Raw genomic sequence first — 16,744 nt, 5'->3', positions numbered from 1 at the left:
CTACCACTGTTGGAATAGTAGCTGAAAAACCTCTTCCTTACTGTGTGTGGATATAACCACTTATCATCCACAATTACAGAAGTGTGTTTATGTGAAGTTGTATAGAAAGCCAAAATATCAAGAACAATATATTTCATACTAATACATTTTACAGAATAAAATTTGATCAATAATGATCAATACCTGCTATTTTCACATATTGAAAATAAATCAAAACAGAACTAGATTTCTCCTTTTTCTCTTTTATTATTCAAATATCTAAAACAGTAAAAATAAAAACAAATTGTGCAATTGAGAACCATGACCTTAAGTCACAATGATACAGTTTTACAAATGTGACCTACACTGGAACTTTGCAAACTTCGAACAATTTGTCTTTATTATTTCAAAAAAAATTTAAAAAACAAACAAAAACATAACAACAACTACAACAACAACAACAACAACAACAACAGTAACACACCTAAAAACAATTTTCACTTTCAGCTAACAAAATATTGTGCAGTCCATCACTCATTTTGTGTGTTTGGAGGCAGAATAATTGTGTCTCTGATGTCGAAGGCATCTATGAGCTCCTGGGAAAGAAAAAACAACAATCACAACCAGAGACATAAACAAGAATTTTTATAGGAGGTTTTGGTATTGCTGCTAGATTAAATCTTCTATGTTCAGGCTGTGACTTGCTAACCTTCCAGGTCTTTGGGCTGATAGAGACAATGCACTGTTTCCTGCTGCATGATCCTTCAGTTTGCACCTCCCCCTCCTCTACAGGAGCTGAAACACAAACACACACATCAGTAAAATAATTTACCAAAGGGCATTTTCATTGTTATTCCCCTCTCCAAATAATACAGATAAATATTAGTTGTATCTCCTTACCTATACAAGGCAACTCGGCTGAATCCAGATACATCCGTGCCAAACCATCCTGAAACACAACACAACATTGTAACACATCCTGACGGTCACTAGAGGGCAGACAAGCTTCAATTTGCACACTTCAACTATCCTCAATATACATGACTCACTCTGATGAGAAAAGACGTGTGGAAAATGTTCTCTACTGTCCGGGAAAATGAGTTGGGGTCAATGACAAACTCATAATATGATATTGGTGATGTAGCTGTGATAGAAACAGAGAGAGATTAGCAAATACACAAATTTACACAACAATGAAATGTTAATGTCCTTGTGGTCAAATTAAAACTCACGATCATCTTGGTAATAACTCTTCAGGTATCCCAGGATCCTTTCAACTTCCTTCTCTGTCGCCTCTTGATGAGACTCTTCCATTTTCTTTAGCTGACAGACAAATTTAACAAGACGCAGTGAGTATCTGGAACATTAAAACCTTCTCAATCTGAATATACAGTGCATATTATATAAATTATGTCAATTTAAAAAAGGAAAACAGTTACAGACTTTGAAAATGAACCTACTGTTGCTGCCTATTATTGGAAATTAACCATCAGCTTCATTTAAAAAAAACCCACAATTTGGGTAATACTCATAACTGGCTGCAAAATCACAATCACATGTAGATAACTGGGAGCCATGGAGGTGTAAGTTTAGCTACCTGAGTGGGCATTATCCTTTTGGCTTCCTTGCTGGGCGCTTTGCTTTGCCGTTCTGTCCTTTGCTTTGGAGGAGGCGGCTCTGCATGGAACGAACCCATCCTGATAAAAAGAATCACAGGAGTTATAAAATATTATAAATGTCAGAGCCAGATAAAACACCGGCACAGGCAACACATACAGTTTATCAACTGCTGAGTGACCGCAATAGGTCGGCTTACTGTGTGCTTCCTTTTATGACATTTCAATTGTAGAATTTATCAGTACATTTTTCATGATTGTGCCTTTTCAGTCATAACTGTAACGATGCGGCACTCACATGTAGTGGAAGGAGGGTGCTGTCCTGAAGCAGCACGCTGCTCTCTGGGCCACTCTGTGCCAGGCGTCCTGGGGCAAGTAGCCATCAACTGCACCTCCGTTCTGTTGCTCACTCTCCCCGTTTTCTAGTCGGTTGAGACCCATGAAAGACAACTGCAAGGGAAGCAGAGAGAATCTCCACATGATTACTGTGATTAAACAAACATCTGTATTCTGATGATTCTACACTGTGTTAAATATTGTTATAGGGCTGGGCGATATCACCTAAAATCAATATTATGATTAATTGTCACATTTACCTCGGTAATGATTAATCAAGTGATATTTTATTAAATACGCCTCACAGTGGAGCCCTTTTTAGTCATTTGTAATGAAAAATAAATAGAAAAGCCTGGATTATGACTTAGTCATATTTATTTACTATATTCAGTAGTTAAGAACACTTTCAGGTATTTGTTTCCTAAAACAGGAAATTCAAAGTAAAATATGGCTTTGTTTAACATTCCTGCGAATGTCAAAACATGTAATGAAAATAGATTTGAATAAACCTTTTATGACTTCTACTATCTCACTAACTTTATTAGCCAGAAGTTTTTAGAGTGACATTATTTTCTGACACACTGTAGCTCATACTGAACCTTGTCTGTTAAATTTACAGTTGAATGCTAACGTTCAGCTCACCTGCCTGCTTGTCCTGAGCGCAGCCTCACCACGTCTCTTTCTCTCCTGCTCACTCGCCTCACACACTCTGTACCGAACGCTCCCAAAGAAGCTGCGCTACTCCACTCTTCTCTGACTTTACTTCCAGTTAGCTTCATTTGTCATGTATTGTGCTTAATGAAGCCAAAAGTATACCCATATGACTGACAAAACTTTTTTTTCTCTGTACCAGCTTTTTCTCATCTGCACCCGCTCCCAGCTGAACTTCTCCAACACTTGAGTTGTTTTTGTCTTCACTGGACACGTTTGGTTAATTACATCAATTTGAACTGCAGGTGGACATTCTACATATGGGAATGAATTCATCGAACATATTGATATGACTTAAATTAGGTCTGTTAGAGTCATTATGTTAGTTTTGGTTGTATTTCAATTAATTGCCCAGCCCTAACGCCTGGGACACACTGCCTGCGTGAGCAGCGCGTGTGCGTCACAGAACCTCTTGCTTTTCATTTTGGCGCCCATGTTAACAAGTTAGAGCAGCCACACAGCCCGCGTGAGACGTGGCTGCTGCGTCGCGTCATCTAGAGATTCGAGGTCTCACCTATTTTCTCCACGTGACGCGCACGGTTCTCAGCAGAAACAGACAGGGAAAACGATAGAAAGACAGGGCTGCCAGTAGCAGCGCAGCAGAAGCACCGCAGCAGACACACTGCCTGTGTGGATGCTGCAAGCGTGCGAGACGCAGCAGTTCAGCGACGCACACGCGCTGCTCACGCATCCTGTGTGTCCCAGGTGTAACTGTCCCTCGTTAAAGCTGAAAGGCACAGTAATCTGACATCATGATATGCCACTACAGACTGTCTGTGACTTTAGTTATTACAATGTAAGTGGAATGTTATCTTTTTGTGGTCATACAAGGTGCGTTACATTTATGTCACACAATTCTCAGAATTTATATGGCTGCTCTTATTCAGTTCAATGATCAGTGAATGTCTACTGTTGATTCACAGCTTCTTTAACAGCACTGTCAAAAGAAACTCTTTGCTGGACTCTATTGTAGCTTTAAAACAGTATCTTTGTTGGCTAACTTTGGGGCAGAACTCCACAACATGCTGAAATATACACAGCTGTGGCATATTACAGCCTTAGAAAGCTGGTATGGTGTGTTACTATACAGTGCAAATTGGATGTGTAAATATGCAATTCATTTAGAGTCATGTCTTTGGCCACCTGATGATAAGTCCACTAAACACTCTCCTTTTAGCTCTGTGTTGCGTCCTTGTCTTTTTACTCCACAAGAGGTCCATTGACAGGATAAAATCTGCTTGGCCTGCTTGGCCACAGTCTCCCCGTTCACTGGGCTACCTCAGTAGTGTGTTTTGCTGTGTGTTTTTATTCAGCTATCACTGCAGCATTTTATACCATTTCAGTTATAATGTGTATAAACAATAAAATCACTCACAAGATGCTCAGCAAAAGCAGTGGGATCAAAAGTGGAGCTCTCAGAAAACAGTTGGCTGGCCTTCTCCTTTCCCAGATCTGTGGCCATGACAAGGAGCTGGGCATCCAAAGCGGCTTCCCTCACCTGCCGAACTATCAGAAAACACAACTAACAATCAAACAGTCCAATAAGAAAGACAACATGATGATGACACATGAGTCAAGTGCGATTTGTTACTCTGGATGCTAATAATACTGAATTTCATTATACAGAAGGATAAAATTTAGATGAGAAGAGAGCAATTATTTGTTGTCACAAAACACATCACACAACTCATCCTCATAAAAAAACGACAGTATAGGACTAAAATTCATCCAGCAAAAACAACCTATAGTGACGCCATCTAGCTGCCTTCCAAAAATCACTGTTAAAAAATAATTATGCTTTATGATGTGATGATCACTTGAAACGTGGTTTATACTTCTTTAAGGTTACGAAACCTTTGTAGTCATGGCCACAATAAACACCACAATGTTACAGATTTTAAAAAAATGTCCCAACTCCCTTTTGCAAACATGAAACTCATGTGGTTGGAAGTGTGAAGCAAACGGTGGCCTCCTGCAGCAAAGTTCACAAAGTCCACAATCTATCTAGCAATCCACCCTCCTCCTCCTCCTCCTGCAGGCTGGTTTGTGGTAGGTCGCTCTACACTTTTGATAAGTGTCACTTGACAGAAATTATGTATTTTGACAAAAAAAGTGTCACGCCATAGTTTCCTATCATATTGTGTACCTGGAGAAATTTGTCGCAGACACCATCATATTTTGTCACGCAATGTGATTGGGTAGTGTTACTAATGTCGCCATGGAGATTGTAGTTTTCACTTTACTTATTTATTGATATTTTGTTCTGTAACTTTAGATTACTTGAAATGTCCTTGTTTAATTAGTCCCGGTCATGATGATACAATGTAACTAAACAAGCTGGTTGGAGGATAGCCTCTGGTTACCATGGTGACGACTGAAACCATTCACAGAAGCATAAGTTGAAAACGCAACTTTTTAATTGCTGTTGAGCAACACTTATCAAAAGTGTCAAGGACCTACCATAAATCAGCCATGACAAGGCAAAATCATCTTATCAAGTCACCTTATATTGACGTCATCTGAACTGTCACTTCCCCAGGTCATAATTATTATAGCTGCTAGATGGCATACACGTAACCATAGGTCGTTTTTGCCAGGTGAATTTTGGACTATACTATTGTTTTTCTTGTGAGGACAGGCTGACATTTCTGAGGTTGTATCACACATACCATCTTTAAAAAGCTCATTTGCCTCTTCCAAAACCTCTGTGAGTTTGTTGTTGGAGGGACTCAGCATATCTTCTCTATTCTCTGAAAAAAAACATTAGGGAAACACATCAGAGACTTCAAAACAAACAAATAAACAAAGTCAGCTGCCATCTGAATACGCTTGTCCGGCTTACTCACGTTGCACTGAGTTGATGAGGTCTCTGTACTTGCTCCGTATTTCTCTCCTGAGGCCCGGGTCATTATCTTCGTCCAGCAGGTCAGCTGGGCTGAAGGCAGAGCCACCGTCGTCCCCGTCACTTCGCTGCTGCTGGTCTCCTTTCCTGCGGCCAGAAGCGCCATTCTGCCGGGGAGCCTCCTCGTCACCGCCGCCTCTGGCTGGCCTCATTTTTGAGTCTGTCTGCTGTGAGGGGGAAGCAAGTTGACGCAAAGCAGGTTCAAATAAACAAAGTATGTTTCTGTTTGTGGTTGATATAGCTGTTTACCTACTTTCTGACAACAATTCCGGAAGAAAGAGGAGGGAGTCTGACCCTGCCGAGTTGTTTAGCGTGCGGCGTGTAAACCTGACGTCGCCGGTTTTCTTAAATTTAGCCAAAGACGTTAGAAAAGTCAAGATAAAATTACGCAACTCTAGCACGTTTGTAAGGCAGATCAAAAGCAACGTGTTGGATTAAATACACGTTGCATAACGCAGTGTGAGAAACATACTCCTTGGACCTACTGTTTTCGTACTGCACACATGCAATATCAGAACAAACGATGAGCACCGTTACTACTAGAAACAGAAACACGAATAACTGTTAAGCGTTATCTGTTTTTCAACATTAACGTTAAATATAAAAGAAGCGTAGCCTTGACGTTACAGCGAGCGGACTAACGCGGAACATCACATCACCAACATTAAATTAGCAAAGAAAAGTATCAACTATCACCCCACTGGACGACTGTCAGCCCAACCAGAACCAGATATCTGACGGCGGCTAATACAAACACGGAAGTACACAACAGTTCGTCATCTCGTTTCCGTCGTCTGCGTCTGAGTTAACGTTAGCCGATGTTAGCTAAATCCGTTGTGTTAGCAACTTAGCTACACGTAAATACTGTCCACTCTCCTGCTTTTTACAAAGTTCATGCTGGAAGTGAAGTTGTAATTGCTCTGATTTGTGTTCAACTCGATATATTGTTTCTCCTTTGGTTAACTTTAACGTACCTTTATGGCAGTTACAAGACGCGCCAGAAGCAACTCATCAATGTTGATGAAAACAAAGTTAGTTTTGAATTGGTATTTAGGTTCCAAGAGAAACGAAAGTGAAACTTCCAATAAGATGCTAATACAATAATAATAATATATAATAATAATAATAATAATTATTATTATTATTATTTCGAAAATCATTTAGGTTCTTTACTTTTTCTTTAAATGTAAATAAAACAAAGACAATGCATAGTTCAAGATGAAATAGAAAATGTATAAATGAGATAGAATTCAATTAAAAGTATGCAGGCACAGAGAAACCCAGAATGAAGAGAATAACACTTACTTCGTGAATGCTGTCAGTATATTGCCATACTTCAAAACATTTAACATACAAATTTAAAGTGAATATCAATCACTCTGTGTAAACTGTAAATCAATAAAAACCACTGCTGGATTTAAATTGTGTTTTATGTTTACAAAGTCACTGGTGTGGTTGTTTAAGGATGACCTTAAATAGCAAAATGAAAAGGACTAACGATAAAAATATAATAGATAATTGTTGATTTTAGGAAGTCCAAAACTGTTCAGCCACCAGTGGATATCAACGATGTCCATGTTGAAATTGTGAATAACTTCAGATTCTTAGGCATTAAGATCTCAGACTCCCTCTCCTGGTCTCTAAACACTAGTTGTGTCGTTAAGAAGGCACAATAGAGACTATACTTTCTGCAGTGCCTTAGAAAATATGGGATGTCCACAAAAACCCTGGTCAATTTCTACTGGGCTACCATAGAGAGTATCCTTACTGGAGGCATACTGGTGTGGTATGGCCCCCTGACTGAACAAGACCACAAACAACTGAGGAAGACAGTAAAATCATAAGAGCATCACCACCACAGATTCAGGACATTCACACCTCCCGCTACCGAAGGGAGGCTCTAAGTATTATGGACACCAGCCAACCAGTACATTCCTCCCCTCAGGAAAACGCCTATAGAGCATCAGAGCTCAGACCAGCTGCCTCAAAGACAGTTTTTACCCCCAGGCCATTAGATTACTGAACAGTAAGCACTTCACATGACTCACATGTGATTTACTATTTGTGGGATTTCTCACTTATTGTTTTTGTTTTTCTATTTTGATCATTTTATTATTATTTATTCTGACATATATGCTACTCTATATGAAAGAAAGTCATTGGAAATTGCTTTCTATAGCCTTTAAACTACCTGGTTCAGTATGTTGAATAGCCACAGTATTCTTACATACTGGCAACTGAAATACATTGTCATAATTATTATTCTAGGGCTGCAATAATTATTTTAATTCGTGTTTAATATATCACATTTTTAATCTACGAAATGTAAAATAAAAAAAGTGAGAAAATGCCAATCACAATTTCTCTGGCTATGTTTTATATATTTTTACTTTATAAATAACTAAAACAATCAGTTAACCAAAGAGTTGCAGATTAATTTTCTATCGATGATATTGATTAATTAACTAATCATTTCAGCTCTGAACAAGCCTATTCCAGAGTAAGTTATGATTGTATGTATATAAATGATGTGAAATATTTAAAAACTGAAACAGAAATGAATTAGTAATACATTGCCTTATTTGTACATACAAGATCTGAAATCCAGGCAGATCGTTGAATGAGTTGGTATAAAAGTCCTATGATTTAAAACAGGCCTAACGTTACCTGTCTTTAGCATTTTTCTTAGCCCTGGTTTGCTTTCAGATCTATGCAAATACATTCTAAATGTGTAGACACGGAAAGACTGTCGAGGTTTCAGATCACGTTTTTCTTTTGAATTTCAGGTTTACAGGCGAATATGGAACTAACTTCACCCAGTATTGATAGTAACATCTGTAGGGGGCGGCGGTTAAACCCCGTCAGCACCGAGGTCCTCCCCGTGATACTTACCGGTAGATGACGCGCTAACAAGGGTGAAGTATCTGACGAGTGAATGCCGCTCTTTATTTTCTTTATGTTGGTTTATTGTCATGACAACCAGAAGCGTCCCCAAGTCACTTCCAGCTGTCCATCGGTAAATGCTAGGTTGGATCGAACTCCCGCGAGGTTATGGTTAAGGTTAGGGTTATGATTAAAATCTCGCGACAAATAGTCCCTCCAGTTTATCCAATCTAGCACCAGCTCTCTCCATCACGCCCAGCTGTTTCTATGTTTTCTTTAGAGCGGGACCAGTTTAAAGTGGTTAGTGTTGTTATTTCACGTTTTTATTTATTTATTAATCAAGAGAAGTTAAACTTAGTTTACTCTGCTTGTAAAGTGCAATGTTTTACATACATAGATTTAAGAGAATTTTAGACTCAGACGCTCTTTACTGTCAACCTATCCATACACAAGTATATATTTGGGATGAAATACCGTTTCCCAGGAGTCTGCGATGCAACAGTCAAACAGGTAGACAGTGCAAGACATAAAATACACGACATAAATACATAAACTGAACAATCTGTGCATAACATAATAGCGCAACAGACGAAGACTGTAGTGCAAAAACATTGTAAACTAAAACAAGACAACAGTGCAAAAGGACAGTGTAAAGTGTAAGACGGAGACTGTAAAAGAATAATGTAGGCCTAAACTTACTCTTTCAGCAGCAGGTAGTTTTTTTTAAAGTTGATTTTGTTTTAGCATAAAATGATTGCGTTAAGTTCCTTTTGGTAGGGCCACCGTGGTTTTTGTCTCACTTATCACCATATTATACTACTTATTATGACTACTTATTGTTATACGTCATATAATAACATGACATGTTAAATTATAAGTCTACAAACAAAATATCTGGTCAACCAATAATTGTCTGGATTTTAATATCATTTATTCACATGTATGTTCATAAAGCTGTCTTCAAATGTTTAGAGCAAACATTTCACGACTTGATTTTTCTTTCTGGCATTTGTTACAGCCATTCACTGTATGGTTACAGCTGAGGTAGATGAGTCAGATCACATGGACCAGCTAATCCCTTCTTGACCTCGCCGTACTTGAGAGCAGGCAGAATGAACAGGCGCAGGAGCTACTTTGTGCATGTTTGCATCCAGGTAGTGTAACTCTTATTTCCTCATGGGGGAGTTGAGGTCCACCTCACCTTCGCCTCGTTTGGACCTGAACAACTTTGACTCGGCTGAAGCGGAGAGAAGTCGCTATGTTTTAACGAGCCCCCGCTCGTTGCAGTCCTGCGCACGAGTCGGTATCAAACCTGTTGAACTTCTAATTAAATCGCTAAACGAGCTGATTGCTGAGCAGCATGACGCGCCCTTCGAGGCGGTGAAAGTTATGCATGAATCTTACGAAAAGGAGAGAAGGAAGGTTTTACAAATGTGCCGAGATGAGAGGGAGAGGATTATCCGGGCGGCCGGGGACAGGTGGCCAGACAGTAAGAAAGGCCTGGGAACGGTGCCTGACACCAAACTGAAGAATGACCTTGCTGTGCGTGAGTCTATTCCATATGCAGATCTGTGTCTTAAAGGCAAATCTGTGAGCAGGTCTTCCTGTCCTGGTCAAAGAGACCCGGACAGGTGCACAGTCTGCAGCTTCAGAGACCTCAGACACTCCCCTGCTACTGAGATGAAACTGGAGAGGCTCACCAATGACATCAACAAGAAGATGTGTGTCACAATACCAGAGAGAGACCGCAAGATCGCAGCTCTCATGCTGGTGAAGCACCAGGAGGAGCAGGACCGTGTAAAGCTCTGTCAGCAGGAGGAACAGGAGCGACAGGAGGCCCGCAGGCAGGAGGAGGCCCAGCGGGCTGAGGCAGAGAAAAAAAGGAGGAAGAGGCTTAAGCAGAGCATGCGGCACTGGCATGAGGAGCTGGAGGCCCGCAGGAGGCTGAGAGAGCGTCAGGAAATAGAGAAAGCAGGACAACTCGAGCAGGAGGTGCTGCTGCAGGAGGACCGCTGGAGGAGGCTGAAGGAGGAGGTTGAGGCACAGCGCAGAGAGAAGATGGAGGCTGCTCAGAAAGAGGCAGAGGCACGCAAATGCTACCAGGAGATGCTGCTGAGAGGCAAAAAGGAGGTGGAGAAAAGGGAGCAGGAGAGGGAGAGACAGGTAGCAGTGGAGAAGGAGCAGAAGGCCAGGAGGAGCAAAGTGCTGCAGGAGAAGAAGGAGAGGAGGAGGCTGCAGGAGGAGAATCGTAAGGAGCTGCTACGACACATCCTCCTGAAACGGCAGGTGGAGCAACAGGCACAGGAGGAGGAGGCGCATAAGAGGAGCACACTTGAGAGGAAGCTGCAGCTCTCCAGCGAGAAACATGCCCAGGCTGTAGGGGCTCGGCTGAGGGAGCTGCAGGAGCGGGCAGCACAGGAGGAGAAGCAGATTCAGAGAGCGCAGCTGAGGGCCGAGCTGCAGAGCGTCCAGCAGCTCACCCACAAACAGCTCCTGGTCCAACTGAGCCAGCGTCGCATTGAGAGAGCCGCCCAGCACACCTCGGCCCAGCGCAGGGAGAGAGCTCAGCAAACACATCAGCACAACAAACACAGGCAGCTCTGCCACCTGAGGCTCAGAGAGAAGATGCAGAGAGAGGAGGAGGTGGTGAGAACGGTCAGAGAGAGCTACATCACCATGAAGGAGTGGAGGAGGGAGAGGCTGCGGAGACAGCGAGAACATATCCAGGAGGAGGCGCACAAGCTGGCTCGGGCCTCCTTTCAAATGAGGGAGAGAGTGAGGCAGCAGACACAGAGTCGCACCTTTGATCAGATGGCTCTGGAAGCTCAGCTGACTGCTTCCATTACTCGCATGAAACTATGAAAGAAATGATTAACTCCCATCCTGACATAAGAGAGAGTTGCCCACATCAGCTCCTTCCTTGCAATGCTTCAGTACAGTTCAGGTATTAATGAGTGACTCATGCAGAGCTACTTAGAGTAGATGCTGCAGTAAGACTAAATTCAGAGATATGAAAAGAATACAGAAAAACAAATCCCCCTATTGGAAAGCTAACAATACAGTAAGGCGCCACATTTTTACGCTACACTTTTCAGATCTTGGTAATTTTTAACTGTATCTTTTAATCAGATGAAGGATTTTAGTCATTGAACATCTGGATCTTAAGTTATTAGCAGCAGCTCAGCTCGCAGACCCTTCAGACATCCTGTGTCTGCTGCACAGTACGTGAGACACACTGATTTTTAACGTGAAACTACTTTATTCAGTATTTTACCAGGTTTTTTTTTTTATCATCGGGTCCGGGAGAGGAGGAGACCTCTGCGGATAATTCGGCTTTGGTAAAAACCTCCTGAACAATGAACACTGAAGGAATCCTAACCAGGAGCAGCTGGTTGTTTAACAATGAGGACAACAACTCCCATGATCCCACACTATTTCACAACATCATCAAACTCCGTCTTAGTCTCCCCCGGTAGCAGAAAATTACATACTGTGTGTTTAATGGGTATATTGACTTTTAATATGACGGTGTGTCGTAAGAGTCTTTGAAATTGTGCCATATATTTTCCATTTTTAAGTTTACAATGACATTTCAATTTATAAAAATTTTAAAAGACTCTAAAGCGGTGCTTTACAGCAGTGGTTTATGACCATTTTTGGATTGTGATCCCATAAAAAATGAAGAGGTATCTTGTGATGCCTCATGTCAAGTTCCGCATGTCTATTTGCTTTGAGCAATTCATGGTAACATTAGAGAACATTTTGTAAGTCAGCTTAATGTTATATATTAGAAATGTGTTTTTCTTTGGTGTCCTGTGAAACATCCTGCTCTGCCTCTGACTAGTCCCTGAGCTCCAGGTTTGGAACCGATCCAGTGCTTTAGTATAACCGAAACTTCCATACATAGTAACAAAAAGATATCTCTGCTGTGTGAGTCACGGCACTGCGTCTTGCTAAGCTTTTACAGCAAAACCATTATGTTTGCAGACTGCAGAATGTTGAGCAGTGGGAGTGAAAACTGCAGGCCTGAGAGTGTACGGTCAAACTGTGGCTTGGAGTGATTGGGGTGCTTAAACGCTGACATCAGTGTTTTGAATTTGATATGAGCAGCCATTAGCAGCCAGCGGAGTGCAGATAAGAGAAGAGTTATGGGAAAATTTAGGGAGGTGGAAGACAAGAGAAGCTGCAGTGCTCAGGATGCTGTTCATGTGTAATTTTGTTAAGTCTCCATCTGCTTCTGTCTCTCGTTTTCTACTGTTCACCCTCCAGGCTGAGGGCAGGGAGAAAGTGGCACGATTTAATCAATGTTGCTTTTTTCCCGCTCCTGACTTGTGTAAGTATCTTCCCACATCACCATGTCTCACTAGAAGCTTTATTTGTCAAAACAAAGCAAATGGAGCAAAACCTTTAAAATAAAAATAGAACCATATTTTATGGACTCAAGTAGAATGAAATCTGTGAATGACTGGGAGAACATAAATGTAGAATATAACAAACACAGCTGTTTTAGCCCTGATTTTAAATGTATCATCTCTGTTCTGGACCATAAGTAATGTGATCATGTACTGCATAGATATATTTTTTCAGTAGTCAGATTGTTACACGCTTCGCTTATTTCTTAGATTTGATATGTTTGTAATATTTGAATACATTTGATTAAATCTGTATATATAAATCATACTTTAAGTATACAGTGTCTGATTCTGTAGCTATATTTAACTATATTTATTATGGTGTGTTTCTACTTAGCACACTTATGTTCAGCTCTACAGAGTAGCTGATGAAAAGCAGTCGCAACATGATAATTAAAAAAGAATTAGCTTCGGAAAATTTACTTCTGCATCATAAAATGTGTTGTGTGGAGAAAACTAAATAGAGACAATAAGACATTATTAACAATAAACCATCATGTTTTTATTTTATGCAAACTTTACTTAACTGAACTGAAAGAGAAACAGCAAGAGTAACTATGAACAAAAACCCTGAATCTCTTTTCTGAATCTGTGTCAGGCCACCTCTTTCTGTGTGACTCGTATATCATATAACAGGCATGAAGAGCAGCAGGACTTGCTATGTATTCTTGCGGATGTTCCACCACACATCTAAAAAAAAATCCTCTTACCTTCAAAACTATTAATAATTACACAAGAATGTGTTTTGGTAATGTGTACTATTACAAATCAATAGACTGAAATTCTGTTTTCAAGCTACCAGATACCAAATAAACTTGGGTAACAGACTGTATCAGATTATTTGGTTGTTACTGTAAATTCATCCAGGTACTGGGAAATTCGACGCTGAACATGCCATGACATCTGATTTTCAATATCTTCATCAGACAAAAAGGTTCTTTGGAAAGCTTATTGAATTCATTCCTGGCAACAAATTACGCCCTTTTGTCAGTCTTGGAATGGAAACTCAGTGCACTGAGGACAATATATTGGCTATCAGATTCTTTATACCCTCTGGAAGCTCTTTTGACACACAAACAATAGCTGGACTCAAAGGGTAGTTTCACCGAGATCAGATCAAACCATGGTGAGCTCGTTTCCAAGGCACATTTTGTCCTACACACATCTTTGTGCAATGCCACGTAGTTCACACAGTACAATATACGAGACAGGTCCTCACAGTTTAAATTTCAGACTTGTTGGCACAGTGCCCTTTGCACTAAACTCAATTGCCCTGCTGTTAACTTGTTAGTCATCAGTCAGCCCCAGAGCCAGCACCACCGGAAGCCCGATCCCGAGGATGAGAGTGAGGCTCTCCAGGAGCCCCAGGTAGTGGTGCTGCTGATGGACCTCGTCTCCGGTGTACTGATGGAGGTCAGAGGGGTAGGCCTCACCTCCGGTATGCTGCTGAAGGTCAGATGGGAGGCGGCCTGCCCTGCTGCTGCTGATCTCGGGGAGAACATGCACTGTGGCCACATAGAGGAAAGTCCCAGCGGAGAAGAGCATTCCCACACCTGTTGCACTGAGCTGGCTCTGGGATGAACTGCCAGACTGCAAACACACAACACATTTCCAAATCTAATAATACCACAGACTAAAACTGTACAATCAGTAATGGGTCTACTTTGATGTGTGCATTCTTACTGCATGCAATATGAAGTAGGTGATGATGGCAACTATAGGTGCTGCAGCTGAAAAGGCCAGTAAATGTCCCTGTATGAACTTCTTCTCTAGGCCTGCAAGCATCAGAAAGGTGACCAAACCGAAAGCTGCAGGGGCCTAAGAGACAAGAGAGATGGTTTGTTATGACAAGTGCTATTACAGATTCTTTGTGATCGCTCCTACTGAATATTTTCACTGACATGCTCTCTAGAGGAATCTCACCTTGTGTAGAATCACAGCAAGAAATACTATGACTTGCACTGTCACTTGACCCGTAGCCACAGCTGCTCCCAGAGCAAATCCATCCGCTGTATGCAAAACAAAAACTGGTCACAACAATCTACTTCTTCAACGGTTGTTTGAGTTGTATATCTCATTTTCTCTGCAACTCCACATCAAACTGATGGATTAGTTTCATGTATCTGTTTTTCCTATGCTGCATGCCAGACTTCTCACATGAGACAATAAAGTTAAAGTTTGATCTGAACTAAAGCCTCCGGGCTATGCTGTAGAAAAAAAAAAGACAGTGATTAAAACACATGGTTAGTCACATGAGGCTTTAACTCAAGAGCTTTGTTTTCCATGCTTGTGACCTGGAGTTCCTTGAAATGTGTTGTCTGCCTTTGGCAAACACAAGTCAAATGAAATGTACCGTAAATGTCATGCTGTATAATACTGTACCTGCAGCATGAATAACCAGTCCCAATGTGGCTGTGATGCCAACACTGTTCGGCAAACGAGTCATTTGGTCTGAAATGAGACATTGCACATGTAGTGGTGATAAATAAAAAGACATACAGTATATTTACCAAGCTGACATTCTGCAAAATCAAACTGATACTAAGAATTCTGACAAACTTGCCGTGCATGGAACAGTACTTCCCTATCTGATCCACTACAAACATTAAGATGAAGCCGAAAGTTAAAGCCACCCCAATGAAAAACCGAGGCGGAGGGCCTCCCTCTGTGGAGGCAGCATTCTTCTCACTAACATTCAGGCTGGATGTCTCAGCAGAGGAGGAAGAGGATGCTGTAGAGACAAGATGAAGGACAGGAAGACCTTTTGATCAAATCCACATTGGAAAAAAAAAACCCAACAAGGCAGAGAAGCATAAATTTAGACCACTAAGCCTGCTTTTATCCGCACGTGCTTCATCACTCGTTTCAAAGGGGTTACATTCAAACACAGACCGGTGGGTGAGGATGGTGTGGATTATGCGTTTGATCAGTTGGAAAGACAACCAAGGGGAGGGGGTTGGAAAAGGGGTGCATAAATGACTGTAATGGTATCATTCCAGTTTATTAGCTGTTTGTATTTGGACTGGGGTGACCCTGCTCACCTCTCCATGACTCCTCCAGTAAACCCACTCCCTCAGGGATGATGATAGCCAGTGCTGTCCCACACAGTAGTCCTGCCCCCAGTATGGAAACAAACTGCAGGCCTTTCTAGAGGGAGTAACACACGATTTCAGATGTTCAGTGGGATTCTTTAAACACTGTGTGTCAGTGACTAAGTCAGCTGGAGCCATTCTCAGATTTCCTTTAAAATAAACAAATAATGTCGCAGCACAGCTCAGTCATTAAATAGAGGACATTCAAGTAAGTTTAAATAGTTTGAGGGCTGTTGGAAAATCTGCCGGCTGACGTTACTTTATGAAGACATTGAAAATGAAAGATAAATCTTACCTCAGAAAGTCTAAACAACAGTGGGATGAATCCAAGTATAAAGCAACCTACAAACATCGCGACAGATATGAAAGTAATCGTAAGTCCTCCGTCCATGTCGACGTCTTCTAACACCAGAGTTGACCGATACGCTTCATGTTCGTGTTGCCTCCTACTGAAAGCAGACAGCCTGGTCTCTTGGTGCAGCTGGATTATAAAAGTGCCATTCTGCCCCTCCACGTCGCACCTCGGTCTCTCTGCTCTTTTGCACCGCAGCATTTCCCTCCCAAGCAACACCCAGTGTTTGACACTGAGAACTGCACCTCCAACAAAACACAGGCCATTGTTATACTACTAAATACTACTAAAACGACGGTTTAACCAGAGGTGGAAGAAGTATTCAGATCCTTAAATTAATCCGACCGACTGGGGTTTTCCATTTATGTTTTAATTAGTACTTTTTAAAAATACCTATGTATTGGGGATCTGGGGGACCACAGCCAAAAGCACCCAATTCTGCCTTTGCAGTTTTAATAGAT

At 41.3% G+C, this 16,744-nt stretch overlaps 3 protein-coding genes across 9 annotated transcripts; 1 reads left to right on the top strand and 2 right to left on the bottom strand.

The window, feature by feature from the left end:
• Nucleotides 1-395: 395 nt before the first annotated feature.
• nsmce4a (NSE4 homolog A, SMC5-SMC6 complex component) lies at nt 396-8,566 on the bottom strand. Of its 7 annotated transcripts, XM_067609764.1 has the most exons (13): nt 6,187-6,434; nt 6,030-6,083; nt 5,798-5,888; nt 5,489-5,711; nt 5,312-5,392; nt 4,018-4,148; nt 1,894-2,045; nt 1,577-1,676; nt 1,212-1,302; nt 1,029-1,123; nt 880-928; nt 689-774; nt 396-575 (listed from the first exon to the last, which is right to left on the bottom strand). In XM_067609764.1, exons 4-13 carry the CDS (start codon nt 5,694-5,696, stop codon nt 510-512), a joined length of 1,059 nt encoding a protein of 352 aa, XP_067465865.1. In that variant the 5' UTR covers nt 5,697-5,711; nt 5,798-5,888; nt 6,030-6,083; nt 6,187-6,434; the 3' UTR covers nt 396-509. The 7 variants fall into 7 exon arrangements, with proteins under 7 accessions (XP_067465865.1, XP_067465868.1, XP_067465869.1 ...); XM_067609767.1 differs by lacking the exons at nt 5,798-5,888; nt 6,030-6,083; nt 6,187-6,434 and adding an exon at nt 8,437-8,566; XM_067609768.1 differs by lacking the exons at nt 5,798-5,888; nt 6,030-6,083; nt 6,187-6,434 and adding an exon at nt 6,519-6,614.
• An 80-nt stretch (nt 8,567-8,646) lies between these two features.
• On the top strand, nt 8,647-13,107 carry LOC137196849 (coiled-coil domain-containing protein 177). The gene is made up of 2 exons (XM_067609760.1): nt 8,647-8,727; nt 9,446-13,107. Exon 2 carries the CDS (start codon nt 9,604-9,606, stop codon nt 11,287-11,289), a length of 1,686 nt encoding a protein of 561 aa, XP_067465861.1. The 5' UTR covers nt 8,647-8,727; nt 9,446-9,603; the 3' UTR covers nt 11,290-13,107.
• A 209-nt stretch (nt 13,108-13,316) lies between these two features.
• On the bottom strand, nt 13,317-16,508 carry LOC137196850 (zinc transporter ZIP9). The gene is made up of 7 exons (XM_067609761.1): nt 16,227-16,508; nt 15,881-15,986; nt 15,403-15,570; nt 15,222-15,290; nt 14,763-14,848; nt 14,523-14,657; nt 13,317-14,429 (listed from the first exon to the last, which is right to left on the bottom strand). Exons 1-7 carry the CDS (start codon nt 16,482-16,484, stop codon nt 14,127-14,129), a joined length of 1,125 nt encoding a protein of 374 aa, XP_067465862.1. The 5' UTR covers nt 16,485-16,508; the 3' UTR covers nt 13,317-14,126.
• Between the last annotated feature and the right edge of the window lie 236 nt (nt 16,509-16,744).

The sequence above is a fragment of the Thunnus thynnus genome, chromosome 14 (genome assembly GCF_963924715.1).
Source record: "Thunnus thynnus chromosome 14, fThuThy2.1, whole genome shotgun sequence".
Classification (NCBI taxonomy): domain Eukaryota; kingdom Metazoa; phylum Chordata; class Actinopteri; order Scombriformes; family Scombridae; genus Thunnus; species Thunnus thynnus.
Note: the sequence above shows the minus strand (reverse complement) of the source record. Positions and strands in the feature narration are given on the sequence as shown.

Bases quoted from the DNA above. Each gene is read 5' to 3' on its own strand.
- LOC137196849 (XM_067609760.1), top strand. From the start codon at position 9,604: ATGGGGGAGTTGAGGTCCACCTCACCTTCGCCTCGTTTGGACCTGAAC.
- LOC137196850 (XM_067609761.1), bottom strand. From the start codon at position 16,484: ATGCTGCGGTGCAAAAGAGCAGAGAGACCGAGGTGCGACGTGGAGGGG. The intron at 15,987-16,226 runs GTAAGATTTATC...TACTCCCTCTAG, and splicing joins TGTTGTTTAGACTTTCTGAG to AAAGGCCTGCAGTTTGTTTC. The intron at 15,291-15,402 runs GCAAGTTTGTCA...GTCTCATTTCAG, and splicing joins GAAGTACTGTTCCATGCACG to ACCAAATGACTCGTTTGCCG.
- nsmce4a (XM_067609767.1), bottom strand. From the start codon at position 5,696: ATGAGGCCAGCCAGAGGCGGCGGTGACGAGGAGGCTCCCCGGCAGAAT. The intron at 4,149-5,311 runs GTATGTGTGATA...GTTTTCTGATAG, and splicing joins AAATGAGCTTTTTAAAGATG to TTCGGCAGGTGAGGGAAGCC. The intron at 2,046-4,017 runs GTGAGTGATTTT...CTTCCCTTGCAG, and splicing joins CTGCTTTTGCTGAGCATCTT to TTGTCTTTCATGGGTCTCAA.